The sequence below is a fragment of the Camelus bactrianus genome, chromosome X (genome assembly GCF_048773025.1).
Source record: "Camelus bactrianus isolate YW-2024 breed Bactrian camel chromosome X, ASM4877302v1, whole genome shotgun sequence".
Taxonomy (NCBI): Eukaryota; Metazoa; Chordata; class Mammalia; order Artiodactyla; family Camelidae; genus Camelus; species Camelus bactrianus.
In genome coordinates, this window is record NC_133575.1 from 40939462 (window position 1) to 40956819 (window position 17358).

Below are 17358 nucleotides of genomic sequence, written 5' to 3' on the forward strand. Positions count from 1 at the left end.
ACTGAAGTTCATGGAGCGGATTCAGATGTCTGAATCTGGATGGGGAAAAAAAAAGTTACATCTTTCCTTCCAACTACCCTGTATCTGGAATTTAATGTTTCCTTTCAGGATGAATGTAGGCGACAAACTGCAGAAATATGAGCAGCACCTGCGACTTTCTCACCAACAGAAATCACAGTGATTCCATAGTTACTACAGCTATCTCAAAATAACAATGAAATTTATCACTACAAAATCATTGATTTTCAGACCTACCACTAGATCTCAATCTATTAATAAAGAGGTACATAGAAAGCAATTGAAAAACTATTTTGACTACTCTATTTCAGCACAATTGGTGTCCTTTGTAATCCTATGGATTTTATTCATTTAAAATCAACATTCTTTTCAGAATTTTCTACAAGATTTTCAGAATTTGTAGCTCTTATTTAGAGACATTGTTTTGAATGGAGTTTTTAAAGGAGTTTCATCTGATACCTACTGTTCTGAACATCTCTCTGGATCCTATGACCATATCTATATCAGGGAATGGGCCACCTTCAGTCTGCTCAGTGGGGAAAGTCTCAGAGTCATGAACTGCTGGGGTGCTCGGAAACTTTTTCTCAAATGGGAAACTTAACTCTCTAAGGTGAAATTGCCACTATGAGGCATAATGTGGGCAGGTCAAATGCAGCTGAGAGAGAACACAGTCTGTTAAAAGAATCACTCTTAAGAATCACACAGTTGCGTTGGCAAAGTTTTATTTTTGAAGCAGTATGGTATTTATAATATTCTTTACACTTTTTTGTATGGTGTATTTATGGCATTATACATTAAAAATTGTAGATACACAAAACATTGGCCTTGGAAGGGACTGTCATAATATAGCCCATACATCTGAGGAAGAGGGAATGTTTTTATGCTGACATTTCTCCTTTTAATTAAACCAGCACTTGATGACTGGCTGCTGCTTAGTCTAGTACAAACAACCAGTGGAAGAACTGAGTGCCTTTTTTCTTCCAATAAACATTTATATAAAAAGAAAAGAGTTAACACTGAATGGCCATTATGTGTCATGTACTATGTTATGACAGTGGAGCTAATAACAACTGTCTTGGCAGATCAGCATTGGCTAGCTTATAGAACATGTGTTGGTCTAGGAACTTAACTTACACTCTTCATACGCTGATCCATCTATTTGATGTCCAGTTCAATGTGTGAATAGTATGAGCTGGTATCTGGCTCCTCTAGAGATGGTTTCTAAATTAACTTATGGTATATACTGAGAATCAGATAAAGTAGTCCTGGGAGGAAAGGGACTACAGGTTAACAGGAGACTGCTTGACTTATCTTTTGAGAACTACCGACTAAATACCTACTGCAGTGCACACCAACCTAACCCACCTGATTCTACCCCCACAAACCCACAATGACAGCGTTCGTAAAATACAAGGATCAGAAAACACCTTTTAAAGAAATAAACAATGTATAAAGCATGCAGCCTTTCATACAATTTTATTTTCTCCCTTCGACCATTATAATGTGATACCCAAATTTTGTCTTAACTGGAGGGTCAGTAAACACAGGCTTATCCAGCACACTTATAGGCAAGGCAAATGCTGCTTCTTGAAATGGTCCCACCATGGACCCTCTGGTCATCCAACCCAAGTCGCCCTAAAAAATGCAAAAGGTATGTGACGTTAAGTGACCCTGAAGAGGGAACAGTTCTACTGCAGCTTGAGAATTTCCCAGCACGAATGCTAAGGTTTCTAGGTTTATTTATCTGAGCTGGAAAGAAGCAGCCTCGACAAGGACAAACAGGTGGAAGAGGTCCAACCCTAGACTGAACACATAAGCACTCACTAGGCAGCTGGTGTCTGTTAGCTGTGCAAGTTTGGTCATGCCTAGGTTTAGACAAAGGTGACCTGTATTCCACAGTTCACAAGTTGAACATTTCTGCTTTTAAGATCTTTGAGCCAAGATATGGCTAAAATTAATGGCAGAACATAAAAATAATCCCTATTGCTGGGTGTCCTCCAGAGGGGGCATTTTAAATAATAAGAGCACCATACCCCTTGCCTGGCTTTATCTTCACTATACTGTGCGGCCACTTCATTGAATTTCATTCCAGACTTTAACTTTTCCATGGCTTCCAAGATCTTTCCATGTTTTTCACACAGAATGTGTCTGACCTATAAGAAAAAGGCATGTTCATGTAATACCTGGAGACCCAAATGATTCCTTTCCTTACAGTACAGCAGTCATGTCTGGATTTACCCCCACCAGTGAAAAAACACATTCGCTCCTGGCAATGGAAAATCCAGGAAGTCTGCCCAGTTGGGCAATGGCCATAACCCATTTCCTGTATCCAGACAATATCTCAGAACCCAGATTTACATGGAAAATGGGCACCTGGCTGGGGGAAGCTACCATCTTTTACCATGTTCCTCAATGGTGACAGGGAAAGGAAACGATAATGGTTGAGAACTTGGGTCCTGGAGTCAAATTCCCAACTCTCCTGTATGATCTTGGACATGTTTTTAAACCTCTAAATGTTTCCCCATTTGTGCACAGTACCTATGACTTCTCATGGGGTTGTGAAGATTGAGATAATGCAGCTAGCATTCAATAAAAGTTAGCTATTATCCTCAGAGTGGGGATGATATGAAAAAAAAAACAACCCCAGCAGGAAGTACTTTTTACCAAGAGGCTCAATGTATAAAGCCTCCCCACAAGTTAACACTTTGAAAAAGGATCACATGCTGAAGATTAAGAATACTCAACCCTAGAGAAGTATTCAAATGTAACCTACCTATGTTTACATAAAGCCATGTTTTGAAAAAAAAAACCACTATATCCTTAAAAATGATTTTTGTCAAGATATGTTTTGTAAGATTTCTCATTCAAATAGAATCTGTTATTCATTTCTTATTGTAAGTGATATACTAGGGTGGGGGCTAAAGGTGTCTCCCTTATAAATGTGGAGACAAACCAACCAAGGTTGTCCTCAGGGTTCAACACTGACATTGGGGGCGAGAGGATCCCGGGCCCACAGGAGTAACTTCCTGACTGGAGGAGCTACACAGGATATAGAGACACAGCAAAGGAAAGAATGTGTCAAAAAGCAGGCCTCAGCAAGGCAACTTCTACAGAATGTGTCCAGCACTGTCCAGGGGAGACAGGAATGAACAATCTGGACACTAGAGAGATACATGTTGGGGGACAAGGATGGTTCATCAGAGCTGAGCTCAGCCTGGCTAAAGCAGCTTGTTGACTGCCTCCCTCTTCCTGCTTCTGTGCTCACAAAGCAACCTTCTGGTTCAGTTCCTGGGAAAGTACACACAGCATTCATGATCACTGAAAGGGGACCCATCTACCACTTTATATATGAATAAACAAGTATTCTGGCTTAGACAGTTTGAGAGGTTGGACATAACGAGTCTGTAGCGCCTGTGGGTATGCGAGTATGACTGACCAACTGGCAACTGTGTGAGACCAGCGTCTTAGAAGACAGGCAGGCTCAGAGAGAATTTGGGGGTGATGGGCACGGAGGCAGGAGCTGATGCTCTGGGAAGTGATGGATCATCCCGGGAGGCTACCCAGAATGAGAAGAGGGGGAAAGCCAGCTAAAGACATCCTTGAAGAATATCAATATTTAAGAAACAAAGAAAGCAGCTCAATAAGCATATGAAAAGGGAGGGCCAGAGAGGGAGAAAGGTGTGTTAGCAGAAAACAAGGCAAGAGAAAGCTGCAAGGAGGAAATGGTCGACAGGATTAAATGCTACAGAGTGATCAGGTTAGAAGGACAATCACATTAGCCATGATTGACTGAGGACCTTCACAAAAGCCGTTTCAGAAGGGTGGTAAGTGCAGAAGCCAGGTGGCAGCGGGCAGACTGGGGCAGTAATGCGGGCGGGAGGAGCTCCCCCAATGAACTGAGTTAGAAAAAAAGGAGAAAGGGCTCTGGTCAGAGGGAAGGGGTCACAGGCATGGATATATTTTAAAGATCCCTGGGCACATTGTCAGAATGAAGGGAATGATGCAGTAAAGAGGGAAAGGTTGAAGACACAGTCAAGCAAGAGGGAGGAGATAAATGAAGGTGCAAGGACCGGCGTTCAGAGCACTGCTGGACAAACGAGTGAGCCTTGAAGGAAGAAGGTGAGGAGAGAGAGAAAGGGGAGGTGTGGGTGGAGAGAACATGGTTGGTAGGGGGCTGGGAAGCCAATGAGTTCCTACATCACAGGTGTGGTTTCCATTTTCCTGTGACAATTATAACAGTATTTAAGTTATTGAGTACTTAGTACCTGCCAGACAATGTGCGAAGGTCTTTATGTGAAATCCTTACACTAACCCTGAGACTGGATCAGTGTTTCTCAACCCTGGCACACATCAGAATCACCCCTGGAGCTTCTAAGAATATATCAAGGTCCAGTGCCCCCCCCCCCAAGAGATTCTGAGGCAGCTGGACTGGGGTGGGCCCTTGCGCTGAGAGTTTTAGAAGCGAGTTTTAGAAGCTCTCCAGGTGAATCGGATATACACCAGGGTTGAGAACCAATGGATGCAGATACCTCCTGACTGACTGGAGCTGGGTGGTGGCTGGCTTAAGGCACAACCAGGGCTCAAAGAACAGACACGAAGTCTGGGAGAAGGTGGGGAGAACAGGGGAGGTTTGAGGGCCTGCAGGTCTGTGTGTGGAGAAAAACACAACAGGACTGGGGACAGTGGGAAGTGAAGGGGAAGGAGAGAAGCTGTGGTTGGCAGGTGGGTTTCAGAATCTGGGTAGCTCTAGTGACACAGGGTGGGGGTGGGTTCAGAAGTGGGGTTTAAAACAGAATGGCAGGATGGGGAAAGAGCCTAGTCCCAAAAAGGCTGGAGGGTTTGAGGTCCCTCCCCTGTTGGGGCCTCTGCAAACACTGGAGACAACCCAGCTGTGCTCCAGCAGGTGAACAGTTAAACAAACTATGGCACTTCCAATCCATGGAGCACTACCCAGTAGCTCAAAGGAAAAGACTGGATACATGCGACAACTGGAATGCAATCTCCAGAGAATTATGCTGAGCGAAGAAAGTCAATCCCAAAAGGTTACATACTGTATCATCCCATTCATGTAACATTCTTGAAATCATAAAGTTACAGAAATGGAGAACAGATTAGTTGCTGCCATGGAGTCAAGGAGGGGGCAGAAGTAGGGGCGGGAGGGAAGTAGGTGTAGCTATAAAAGGGCAACAGGAAGGATCCCTGGGGTGAAGGAAATGTTCTGGATGTTGACTGTATCATTGTCAATCTCCTGGTTGTGCTATGGTACTAGAGTTTTGTAGGATGTTACCATTGGGGAAACAGAATAAGAGGTACATGTATATGTATCTTACAACTGAATGTGAGTCTCAAATTATCTAAAGAGGAAAAGCTGAACAAAATAGCTTAACCTTCCATGACTTTCCTACCTAATTACATACCACTCCTTTCTATAATCTCAAGTATAGACACACTGAACGTATTTTTTCCCCAGAAAGGGCAAGATGCCTCTTTAAAGCCATATGAAGGGGAGGGTACAGCTCAGTGGTAGAGTGCCTGCTTAGCATGCATGAGGTCCTGGGTTCAATCCCCAGTACCTCCATTAAAAAATAATAAATAAATAAATAAATAAATAAATAAAGCAAGCAAGCAAGCAAGCAAGCAAGCAAGCAAGCAAGCAAGCTAATTACCCCCTGCAAACCGCCCCCCCACCAAAAAAGGGCATATGCAGTGGAGGAGTCTCTTAGGTTAGGTGCTTGTGAAAGTCAGCACGTATGGTGAAAACTGCACACAGTCAAAATTACCCGATAACATCCCTTCCGAAGATGCCACACTGGAGACCAGCACATCAGCCCTCTGTGAGCCTCACACAGCCTGTCTCCCCAGCTTGTGCTGTAACAACCACCACTTCTTCAGCTGGACACCAGAATGAAGTAGCTGGCTTGTATTTAGGCATCCTGTTTTATGACAGTTTATCTTTGGATACCAGAATCCCACTTCACAGGTTGGATGCTCATACAAGAATGGTGGTCGACTGTGGAAAAGCAAATTCATGTCTCCCATCTCACTGTCTCTTTGGGGCATAGGTTCATTGCATAGAAAAGCAGGCACACTACATTCTCTCTCCTTCTTTTGGCTCCATGTGTATGGTTGCCTTTATATGATGCAATTCCACTACGGAAGCCACATCATACAGCAACGAAATTTCTGTCTTTACCTAACTGCTCCCAATTAGACTGTGATAAGAGTCTAATACCCAGAATTCAGTACACTGCCCGGCCCAGGGAAGATGTCACTAAATCCTTACTGAATGAATGAATCAAAGTATGGAATCCCATATCCTGATTGAAACAGGGAAACTGCCTTGTTACATACCACTAAGCAGTGTAACTGTGTTTGCAGATTAGTTTCCTTGGGCAGACACCCCACTGACATTAGGTCAAATACTTTGAATAGTTAGTTGCAATTTCCCCCACCCTCATTTTCATGGTCAGGGCTCCAGCTCGTAGCTCACCTGTGCCTTTGCCTGTTTATCTAAGCTCTTGGTCTTATCAAACACTATTTCATTCTGAGAAATCATTCATTCACTTACTTGGGAAGATCTAACTCAATACTTTTTAAGGAAAAATACTAAATTATGAAGAAATTCTGGATGTCTGAGAAAGCATTTGAGAAAATATTTAAAAGGAATTACAGGGGCAGAAGAGGGTATAGCTCAGTGGTAGAGCATGTGCTTAGCATGCATGAGATCCTGGGTTCAATCCCCAGTACCTCCATTTAATAAATAAATAAATCAACCAACCAACCAACCAACCTAATCAACTCCTCCCCCGAAAAAAAACAAAAAAAAATTTTAAAAAGAATTACATTTCATAAGTGAGAGTGATTGATATTTTCCATTTTTGTGTTACTTTGATCTTACATCAAAGTATTAGGTTAGCCTCTTAGAATGAGTTAAGCATACTGTCTTTTCCTTTTGTGTGTACTAAAATGACAGCTGCCCATGTTATTTATATTTAACTTTAAAAAAATAACTAGTTAACTTACCTTTACTGCATTTCCACCACCTTTGGGACCCTGAGCCTTCTTGTCAGAACTGTCACTCCCAGAGGCTGAGAAGAAAATGACAGGTATTCATTTAACTCCACCTTGTTATTTACAGAAAAGTTCAACACAGTGGGAGTTGGTACTTCCATCATAACACCAAGCTTCAAAAGGGAACTCTGTAGACACTTTACAACATCAAGCTAAATTAATCTGTGACTCACCTCTCTTAAAACAGGAAATTTGTGCCCTTCATAAACTCTTCACAGAAAATGGATACCCAAGTGAGTATGCTGATAGTTGAATGAGAGCACCAATAGCCAACTGGACCCAAGGTGAAATTCTGCCTTTTAAGGCCAAACCCCTGAACTCTTGTGAGATTTCTAATAAGCACTGCAACTATGTATTTGAATACTCACAATTTCAATAAGTAAAATCTCCAAGAATATACTTTAAGTAAAGATCAAACTTCCCACCACCCTTATTTGGCTAAAGAATACAATCATGTCCAAACTCCTGGAGTCTACTACATTGCCTATTGACACTTCCCAAGAAAAGTTATTGATATTCAGATTAACAACTGCTGGCAGCATCTGACATCTTATTACTGTGTCATTTTGCTAATGTGCCAATTTCTGTGTTGATGGCAGCATACTCACTGTAAGAGGCTGATATTCCTAAGAACTACTGTTAGATTACGTGCTCAGTTCAATAAACATTTCCTAAGTAACTAAGTTCTAGGCACTGAGGATACAAAGAAGAACAAGCCATGGTACCTCCCTCAGGGAGCATACATGCTGCTGGGAAAGATGGTTATGTAAAAAGGTCAAACAGATCATTTCAGGAGAATGAGCTATGCTCTACAGACAGGGGGCTATGGAAACACAGAGGGACATTTTAGCCAGTCAGGGAAGGTTTCCTTGATGAGTAGGAGCTGACTAGGCAAAGAAAGGACAAAGAGGAGGAGACACTTTGGGGTGGGGGAACAGCATGGGATGTGTAGGAAACTCTAGATGAACCCAGATGTGAGGTGGGAGTGCTGTGACATGAGTCCAGGGAAGGTGGCTGAGGGTTAGGGCATGAGGGCCTTTGGGCCCTATTAAGGAATTTGGAATTTATCCTAGAATAGGGAGCCACTGGAAAGTTTTAATCAGGATACTTCATCTTACTTGTCTTAGGATCTCCAATGCCTAGCATACAACAGTTGTTCAATAAATGTTCAACCAAGCGAAAATCCAAAATACTGACCACCAAACGCCTAAGAAAATGTTACTGCCAAAGGAGTTTTACAACACCAAACTCTTAAGTGGGCTTGCAGTATATTCACTGTAGAACAATGTCTTCCAGTTTTCCCATCCTCTCCCCTGCTGGACACTGTCATCTTCTGACTGCCACCTCACTCCCTCTGATCGACTGAGGACTCTAGCAGCTTCAGGCTGCCTTTCCACCCTCACTCCTGCCATCATCTTGGATGACATCACCATCTATGCAGAGGAATCATCCAACAGCCTAACCTCACTTCTGGACCTCCCTCCTCAATGCCCAGGCCTTCTACTCCAGGCCACCTGTTCCCAGGGGCACATGATGGAACTGTGCCACTCAGAACTCAGTCTCTGGCTACAACTTTGTTTTTCCAGCTTTCTCCTGCCTCATTCCAACATGGGCTCTTTAATATCACAGAAACCACACCCCCTCCATTCAGTCCCTTTACCTTGCTATGTTCCCCTAGACTATCAGACTTCTCCTTCCCTTCCCAGTCAGTTTTGTTTTAGTTTGGGGGGGGGGTAATTAGGTTTATTTACTTATTTAATGGAAGTATGGGGGATTGAACCCCGGACCTCGTGCATGCTGAGCACATTCTACCAGTGAGCTCCACCCTCCCCCTCCCTTCCTAGTCTGGATCCCATGCTTGATCATCTGAACTGCATTCCCTGGCCCCTTAATTCCCTTCTATTGCTTTCCTTCTATTATCATTGTCCAACAAAACCTCAACCTTGGCTCAAGGCTACACCGAGGTCTTTTCAATCCTGCATTGTGCCAGTTGTATTGTACTAGGTAAATCATGACTGTGCAGATCGTGTCCTCTACAAGTTCATGGCCTTCAGTCTTAGTCAGGCTCTCAGCCCTGACAGCAATCCTTTTATTAGTGTTTCATCCCCTCTCCTATCACCCCAACGGCTATTCCAAACCTTTTACCACTCTCCTCAAGACCCCTACTCATTCCCTGCCCCTCAGCCTTAAAAACTACCTTTGTCTTCCACATTATCGAAAAATCGAGGCCATTAAACCTGACCTTCTACAAAATCCACCCACCCTCCCCCCGGCCCCAATTTTTACAACCACATCCATCCTGGTCTCCTTCCCTGTGACCTCAAGCATAAGGTGCCCCTCCTATTCAAAGGTCAACTGCTCCACCTCTTTTATCTCAAACCTCAATCCTCTGTACCTTTACCTCTGTAACTTTACTGGATCCTTCATGTCAGCCTCACTCCCAAGTTTTGCCTGTTCTGAAGAAACAAACAAAATCAAACTTTCACTTAATCCTTTGTCCTCTGCTATCTACCATCTAATCCCCATGCTCTTTTTTTTTTTTTTTTTTTTTTTTTTTTTGCAGAGGATGAAAAAGTAGAAGGTCTAAGGTTAGAGCAGCAGGAGAAAGGCACAACATTGAATAACACGTCACAGTACAGTCTCTCTGTCCCATTGAGTGACAGTTGCCACTGGCACCGTCCCAGCGCAAGGACATAATCAAGGGTTTTCAGCTTCAGCACCAGCTCCCCATGTTTTTCAGCCAAAACTTTCCAGAGAAGTCCACATTGCCAGTCTCCAACTTATTTTTTCCCGGTCAGCCCTCTAGTCACCGGCCACCGGCTGCCTCCATCCCAGACCCCAGGGATCGCCGGTCAGCTCCCTCCCCTCGCCCCTCACCCGACCCCGTTCTCCTTGGTTGCTCTGGCTGCTCTACCTTTCCCCCCTTTTCCAGAACCGCTTTTTCCTTTTGGCGGCATCTCCGAAAGTTACCGTCCAACGCCCAACCGCTTCGGTTGCCGCATAAAGCCCCTTCAGGCCCCACGGGTATGTCCTACACATACGCCTGAAAGCGGCATCGCAATTGGCCATTCTTACTGCGGCTCAGGAAGCAGGCGTACCTGGGGGCAGACGCGGTCTTTTGGCTCTCGGGCCAATGGGACCGAAGATGTCTGACCAATAAGAACCTCAGGCCGGGTAGAGGGGCGGAGCCAAAGATTGGGCGGGGGCGAGAAGCCCCGCCTCTGCGCTTTTTGCTACCTCTTTCTGACACCCTTATTTGCGCGCGCTCTCCTGCTCCCCGCTCCCCAACCCGCCTCGTCTACGCGTGCGCAGTGGAAGCCGCGGGCCTCTGCAGTCCCTCCGCGCTGGCTCCAGCCAATCCCTCGGGGCCACCAGACAAAGACAAAGCCGGAAGAGCAGCAACTACCGCCTCCGCCTCCTGCGCCCTCCTACACATGGGCCCACTCTCCCTTGCGAGTTTTTGTTTTTAAAGTGTATTTTGCAGCTTGTAACTGATTGGATTCAAAAGGTAGTTTTTAAAAACCCTCTGCCTACTGCAGAACTCTGTGATGGAGAAAAATCGGAAGCAATCTAAATGCCTTTTAGTAAGGTATTGCTTAAATAATGTTTTCACCACACAAAAGGATGTGCTCCGTTTAAAATAATGAGTGTAAAGCTGTCGGTATAGACACGAGAAATGGCCTTAAGGAAGGTACAGACCAAGCTATAGAATATGATTCTTCTTTAGAAAAATTATGTAGGGTACTGTATAATATGTTCATACAGAAGACAAGAAGGCTATCCAGCAAAATGTGACCAGTGGTGGTAGTGCAGGTTATTGTGCATCTTTCTGAGTATTTTCCGAAATATCTTTAATGGTGCAGCATAATATAGTAGTTAAAAGCATGGATTCTGGAGCCAGACCGTCTGGCTTCAAATCCCTGCTCCACCATCTGGCTACTAGCTCTGTGACCTGATGGAGTTACCTCACCTCTTTTTTGGCTCAGTTTCATCATCTGTAAAATGGAGTTGATGATAATAATACCTACTTATAGGGTGTTGAGAGAGTTAAACAAGTTCATATTTGTAAAGCACATAAAACAATGACTAACCTGTGGAGTGTTAATTTAAGGGGAATGAGTTTTGAATTTGTGCCCCCAAATTTTCTCCTCTTACGCACGACCGTTTTCCCCCCAATTTGTATATAAGTTCAGAGATTTTCCTCCACTCCAGGAGATGGCTGTCTCCAGGAGATAGCCAGAATATACAGGTCTTCCAGCTCAGAGTTTGGGGTGCAGTCTTGTGGGACATGGGATGCTTCCCACCCAGACCCGGGGATTAGGTATTTCTGAGACTGTGCCACCCCTCAACTCATACACTGCAAGCAGCCCCCTCAAGCTGTACTGCTGTCTTTTCTGAACAGAGCACATCTTAGGCACTCCTTGTTCTGGATTGGGAGTGATCAACTGTGAGGAACAACACATCCAGCACTGAGGGGGTCACTGCTCCCCCACTTCTGAGGTGAGCCCACCTGTGAGCCCACTGACTTTCAAAGTCCAGCTGGGAGATGGGGCGGGTTGACAATGACAGTATGGCCTCATGTTCATCAGTTCATCCACAGCCAGAAGGCACCTTTATTTCTGGTTTTTGGTAGGGGGCAGCCTTTCCTGCAACCGTGGGCTGTGGCACCCTTGGAGTGGGAATGAAGCAAATTTCAGACCCCCTGTCAAGAACCAGCCCTAAATGGCTGATGTCCCTGGCAAATGCTTAGTGCCTGGAACATAGTGAGAGCTCTGCGCATTCCAGCTGATAACAGCAACAACAATAAGTGAGCGTGGGTAAGTGGCTGAATTTGCCCAAAGCAATGCCTAAAGGCCAGTAGTTCAAAGGAGAAACCGATGGGCATAGGTCCAGATGTTTGGAGGTCAAAAGCACTTTAAGACTGATAAAATCATGTACCATCTCAACTATGAAGTATGCGTCACAAAAATCTTAAGTGTTGATTGTGGCATGTGAGTTTCTGGCTTTCATTTTTTTCTGTTGGAACTATATTCTGTTTATGTGGATCAGCACGTCTTTTTTTAATTCAAGAAAAAAAAGGCAATGAATATTATTTGTAAAACAAACAACCAAAAAGCTAGCCTCTATACAGGGTTAAGTCTGTACCGGTCTGTGGGGGCTGACTGTGGAGGAGTCTGTGGGAGCAGAGTGAGGAATGAACAGAAGAGCGGGCAGTGGGGGCAGAGAGGAGAAAACTTCAGCCTTGTAACCATGGTAACGACTGCAGGAGTGTGCACCTATGAGTCAGAGCCAGGAATGGCTGCCAGTTAGATTTTCTATTAATTATCTTCTCAGACAGAGCCTTCCACACATGTCTTCAACGAGGAAAATCAGGAAGGGAAGCTGGCAGCCCTCTTCCCAGGACAGAGGTTCACAAACCTTGACCCGGGTTCACTGGCCCACTCCACCAGCTCCCCAACCAGAGGGCTTCAGTTTCTTTCCCATCTGAGATCCCAGCAGAGCTTATTCTGAAAGGGGACCTTGAAGGGACAAAACACAGAGATCTAGTTAATCCCATTCAAAGGTGGTCAGTATATGGGGAGCTCTGGGCTCCAGACTCTAGCTAGGGATGAGGGTAGAAAAAGGTCACCTTTGGAAACTGAAACCAGGAAAAATCAGTACCTGGTGGATGAGAACAGCCATCTGCAAAAGTAGCCACCTGTCAAGGCAAATAGATGCAGGTAGATGGCTGACAGGATGGATGTCTCCTGAGCACAGTCAGTGGCCGAAAAACTTTCTGTCTGGTCACCACTGGGTTCTAACTAGTCCAACCATGTCAGGTTACCGTCTACAGTATATAATGCTCTCTTAAGACACTATGCCTTTGCATATACTGTTCCCTCTGCCTGGAATGCCATTCCTCCATTTTGTATCTAGCTAAGTCTTGTGTACCTTTCAAGACCAAGATCAAGTGTTAACTTTCTCCTGGAAGCCTTCCCTGACCCTCTTCTCCACCTTCTCCCAGGCTGGGTTAGGCACTCCTCTATGCTCCCAAAGCATTCTATGCTTATGTCTACCATTTGGATGTTTTGGAGTAGTAGTCTGTGACAGAAGTGGACCATAGTTTGTTTAACCATTCACTCATTGAAAACCATCTGGCTTTTTTGCAGTTTGAGGGCTATTACAGATGAAGTAGCTATAAACGTTTGTGTACAAGTTTTTGTGTAAATGTGAGTTTTCATTTCTCTCGGATGATTTCCAAAAGAGTAATTATTGAGTTGTATGGTGATTGTGTTTTAATGTTGTAAAAAACTGCCATGCTCTTTTCCAGAGGGACTGTACCATTTCACATTGCTACCAGCCATGTATAGGTGATCCAGTTTCTTCACCTACTCACCAGCATTTTTTTCCTTTTCATGTTCTTTTTCATTATATTTATTTATTTGTTTGTTTGTTTTTTAATTAGAATAGTCAGTTTACAATGTGTCAGTTTCTGGTGCACAGCATAATGTTTCAGTCATATAGATACATACATATGTTCCTTTTCATATTCTTTTCCATTATAGGTTACTACGAGATATTGAATATAGTTCCCTGTGCTAGACAGTAGAACCTTGGTGGGAACATGAACTACTTATAGTTCTATGTGAGCTCCAGCAAGTTTCAGGCAGTTTCCTCCAAACAGATCCGTCCCCACCTGAACACTTGAGGAATACCCTCTGCAGGTCTCTGAGATTCTCTCTTTCTATGCGGTGTCCTCCTATCCGGAATACTGTCCTGTTGACTCTAGCTGCCTTGGTCTCCGTGGGCTCTCAGCTCCATTGACTCAACTCAGAAAGTCCACTGGGTTCTAACTGGGTTCCCCCTCCCTGCACCAGAGCCTGGAAACTCTCACATAGTAGTAGCTTGGGTGATTGTAGAGCTTACCTAGTTTGTTTGCTATCTCTCAGGGATCAATGTCCTTCATTTTCTGATGTCCAGTGTCTTGAAAACCATAATCCATAGTTTAATATAGTCTATTTTTTCTTGTTTCAGACAGAAGAATAAATCTGGTGCCTGTTACTCCATCTTGGCCAGAAAGAGAATTTCTGAACTTCATGTAAATGGAACCATATAGGAGGTCTTCCTCTGTATCTGGCTTTTTTTTTTTTTTGTGAGTAGCAGCAGTTCTTTTTTAAATTGCTGGTGGTGTTCCACTGTATGAATATTTTCTTTTTCTTTAATGGCTGCGTAGAATTCCATTGTATGGATGTATCATAATTTATCTAACTGGTTTCCTACTGATTTGCATTTAGAGATAATTTCTGGTCTCTTACTATGACAAACAGTGCTGCAATGAACATTTGAACATAGATTTTGCACAGATGTGAGATGTCTTTAGGATAGATTCCGACACATGGGTCAAAAGATATGTGCGTTTTGGTTTTTTTTAAATAATTCTTATTTTTTATTCCAGTGTAATTGATTTACAATGTTAGTTTCAGGTGTACTGCAAAGCAATTCAGTTACACATGTACATACATATATTTTTTTCAGATTTTTTTCCCATTACAGCTCGTTACAAGAAATTGAATATAGTTCCCTGTGCTATACAGTAGAGCTTTGTTGTGTGTTTTGAACTTAGATAGTAATTGCCAAACTTTCCTCAAAAGAGATAAGACCAGCCAGCATTCCCACTGACCATTGTAAGGGTGCCTGTTTCTCCACTAACTTCGTTAGCTAATAGTTTAACAAGATCATCCTAAGAAACTTTTTCTCCATGTTCAGGCCACAGTATTGCCTCAGGAAGGGAAGTCACCATCTAGCAAGGGTCTCTGATTACTTCAGAAATAAACCCCCTCTGGATCCCATCCAAGCCCTCTGGCCTAGTACTAAACTGGCTTTATGGGAAACAGTGCCGGGGCAAGGATCCAACGTGGTAGTCTTTGCTCTGCTGAAACGACATTTCTTAAGCAAAGTAAATTAATTACAGGCCTTTGAGGGCTTAGCTCCTTTGGGACTAGGATTACACCTAAAACACTTCAAGATAGTAACTGTTTTTAGTCAAGTTAGACAAGGTACTCTTTTGTAACCTCAACTAAATGCTTTCTCTAAAAAGGAAATGAAGTTCACATGGTCTAGTGGGTCATTTTGGTGTCTCAAAGTTTTGCCCCTTCTAACTTTTATATTTATGATTTTATTTATTTATTTATTTATTTAAAAATTGAAATATAGTCAGTTTGCAATGTTGTATTAATTTCTGGTGTACAGCATAGTGATTCAGTTATACAAATGTATATATATTATTTTTATATTCTTTTTTATTATAGGCTATACAAGGTATTGAATATAGTTCCCTGTGCTATACAGTAGGACCTTGTTATTTATCTATTTTATATATAGTAGTTAATATCTGCAAAACCTGAACTCCCAATTTATCCCTCCCCATCCCCTTCCCACCCTGGTAACCATAAGTTTGTTTTCTATGTCTGTGAGTCTGTCTCTGTTTTGGAAATAAGCTCATTTGCATCCTTTTTTTGGATTCCACATATAAGCCATATCATGGATGGACCTGGAGATTGTCAAACTAAGTGAAGTAAGTCAGAAAGAGAAAGAAAAATACCATATCCCCCTTCTAATGTAATGATGTGAAAGTATGCTAGGTCTGCCATAAGAGGTTACTATGAACCAGGTAGTGATGAATGTTAATTGACTCAAAACAATACAAAAAATGATATATGATGTATCTGTATATGTGAGTAGGTTTATACTGAATATAGTGAGGGTACTAGCTCTAACATCACAGGTAAATTACTTACCATTTCTGGCCTCATCTGCAAAACAGTAAAACTAGTATCTTCCTCATCGGACATTGGGAGGATTAAAAGAATTAATTTTAATAAAGCATTTAAAATGATGCTTAACACATGGTACACCCTCAACAAACATAAACAACTATTACATTTGCATCAGCCAGTATTTTTTCTTTCTTGGCAAAATGTGTCAATTAACATAATCAAAGCTCTTTGAGATGATATCCTGGTGGACGTTGAGATGTTTTACTGTGTAAGGTGCCTTCTCCTAGCAAAACCTATAAAAACCCTTAGGAGTTATTCCAAAAACAAAGAGAAACAAGTCACACAGAGAGAGATACACTTAGCAGCAATGAATCTTTATGAATGTCCTTAAAGACAGTTCATGCAGGGACTCAGAAATCACCTCCATGGTAGAAATTTCACTGTAAACTTTTATCCAGATATTTGCCAGTGTTTATTTTAATTAGATAGCTGAATGGGCTATTTGGTGGGGCAGGGCTGGGGCCACAGCTGGAAGCTGGAAGGAATTGACTAGAAGCATGAAGTGTAAACAAACAGTGGGTCAAAGTTCAGGGGGAGACTGAATAAGAGGGGCTAGAGGGGAGGTGAATTTTGAGTAGGGTTTACCCATCTATCTCCCTTTAGACTGTGAGCAACGTGAGAGCAGGGGCCCCATGTATTAATCATCTCTCAAGGCTGAAGATGATTCAGTAAATATTTATTGATGGCACTGAATAGAATTAAAATTAAGCAGACCAGAAACAGTGTCAAGGATTCTGAAGCAAGCAGGAGAGAACAGGCAGAGTGGATTCCTACAGAGTGTCTGGGAACAGTGTCCCTGAATGCTGTAGAGACAGATGGGTGCATGGAATTGGCAAAACTCTGTGAGAAAAAAATAGACCACAAAACATTGCAGAAAATTTGGAAAAACTATTTCTAATCATATCTCACTACTAACAACTACTGTCATTTTTGTTTATTCCCTTGTAGTGGTGGTGATGTGGTGGTTGTCCATATGTATATTACTTTTCATTCATTAATTCGTTCAACAAATGTTTACCGAGCACACGTGCCAGGCATGTTCCATACATGGTTGTACGTGGTTGCGATCAGAATTTGCATACCATTTGGTTGCCTGCCTCTCCACTTACTGTAGCATAAGCCGGTATTTCCCTCATGTGTTTTGCTGAGCACAAGCTACTCCAGGAAAGAAAGCTTCTCCAAGGGCTTGGGAACACTGCAATTTAGAGCCTTCTCTCAGCATTTCACAACTGAATTTCCTTTCTTGGTTGTTCCTTCTCTATCAGGTACCTAAACATTGGACGGCCCCAGGACTCATCCTGGGCCCCTCTTCTCTGTTTACTTTTGCTCCTAAGTAAAGTCATCCAGTCTCAAGGCTTTAAACGATCAATGTTCCAAGGACTCTCAAATTTCTCTGCAGCCCTGACCACTGCCCTGAACTGCTGATCTGTATATCCAGTGGTCCTCCTGGCAT

General features: G+C 43.0%; 1 protein-coding gene across 1 annotated transcript; it reads right to left on the bottom strand.

Moving 5' to 3' along the window:
- Positions 1-723: 723 nt before the first annotated feature.
- PIN4 (peptidylprolyl cis/trans isomerase, NIMA-interacting 4) lies at positions 724-10158 on the bottom strand. The gene is made up of 4 exons (XM_010973590.3): positions 10004-10158; positions 7042-7106; positions 2052-2171; positions 724-1653 (listed from the first exon to the last, which is right to left on the bottom strand). The coding sequence occupies exons 1-4, from the start codon at positions 10044-10046 to the stop codon at positions 1495-1497; spliced, it is 387 nt and encodes a 128-aa protein (XP_010971892.1). The 5' UTR covers positions 10047-10158; the 3' UTR covers positions 724-1494.
- Positions 10159-17358: the final 7200 nt, after the last annotated feature.

What these genes read in the sequence shown, in the direction of transcription:
- PIN4 (XM_010973590.3), bottom strand. Translation starts at nt 10,046, where the DNA reads ATGCCGCCAAAAGGAAAAAGCGGTTCTGGAAAAGGGGGGAAAG. An exon ending in TTCTGGAAAAGGGGGGAAAG is followed by an intron (nt 7,107 to 10,003) that starts GTAGAGCAGCCA and finishes TTTTCTTCTCAG; the next exon opens with CCTCTGGGAGTGACAGTTCT. An exon ending in AAGATAAAGCCAGGCAAGGG is followed by an intron (nt 1,654 to 2,051) that starts GTATGGTGCTCT and finishes TGCATTTTTTAG; the next exon opens with GGCGACTTGGGTTGGATGAC.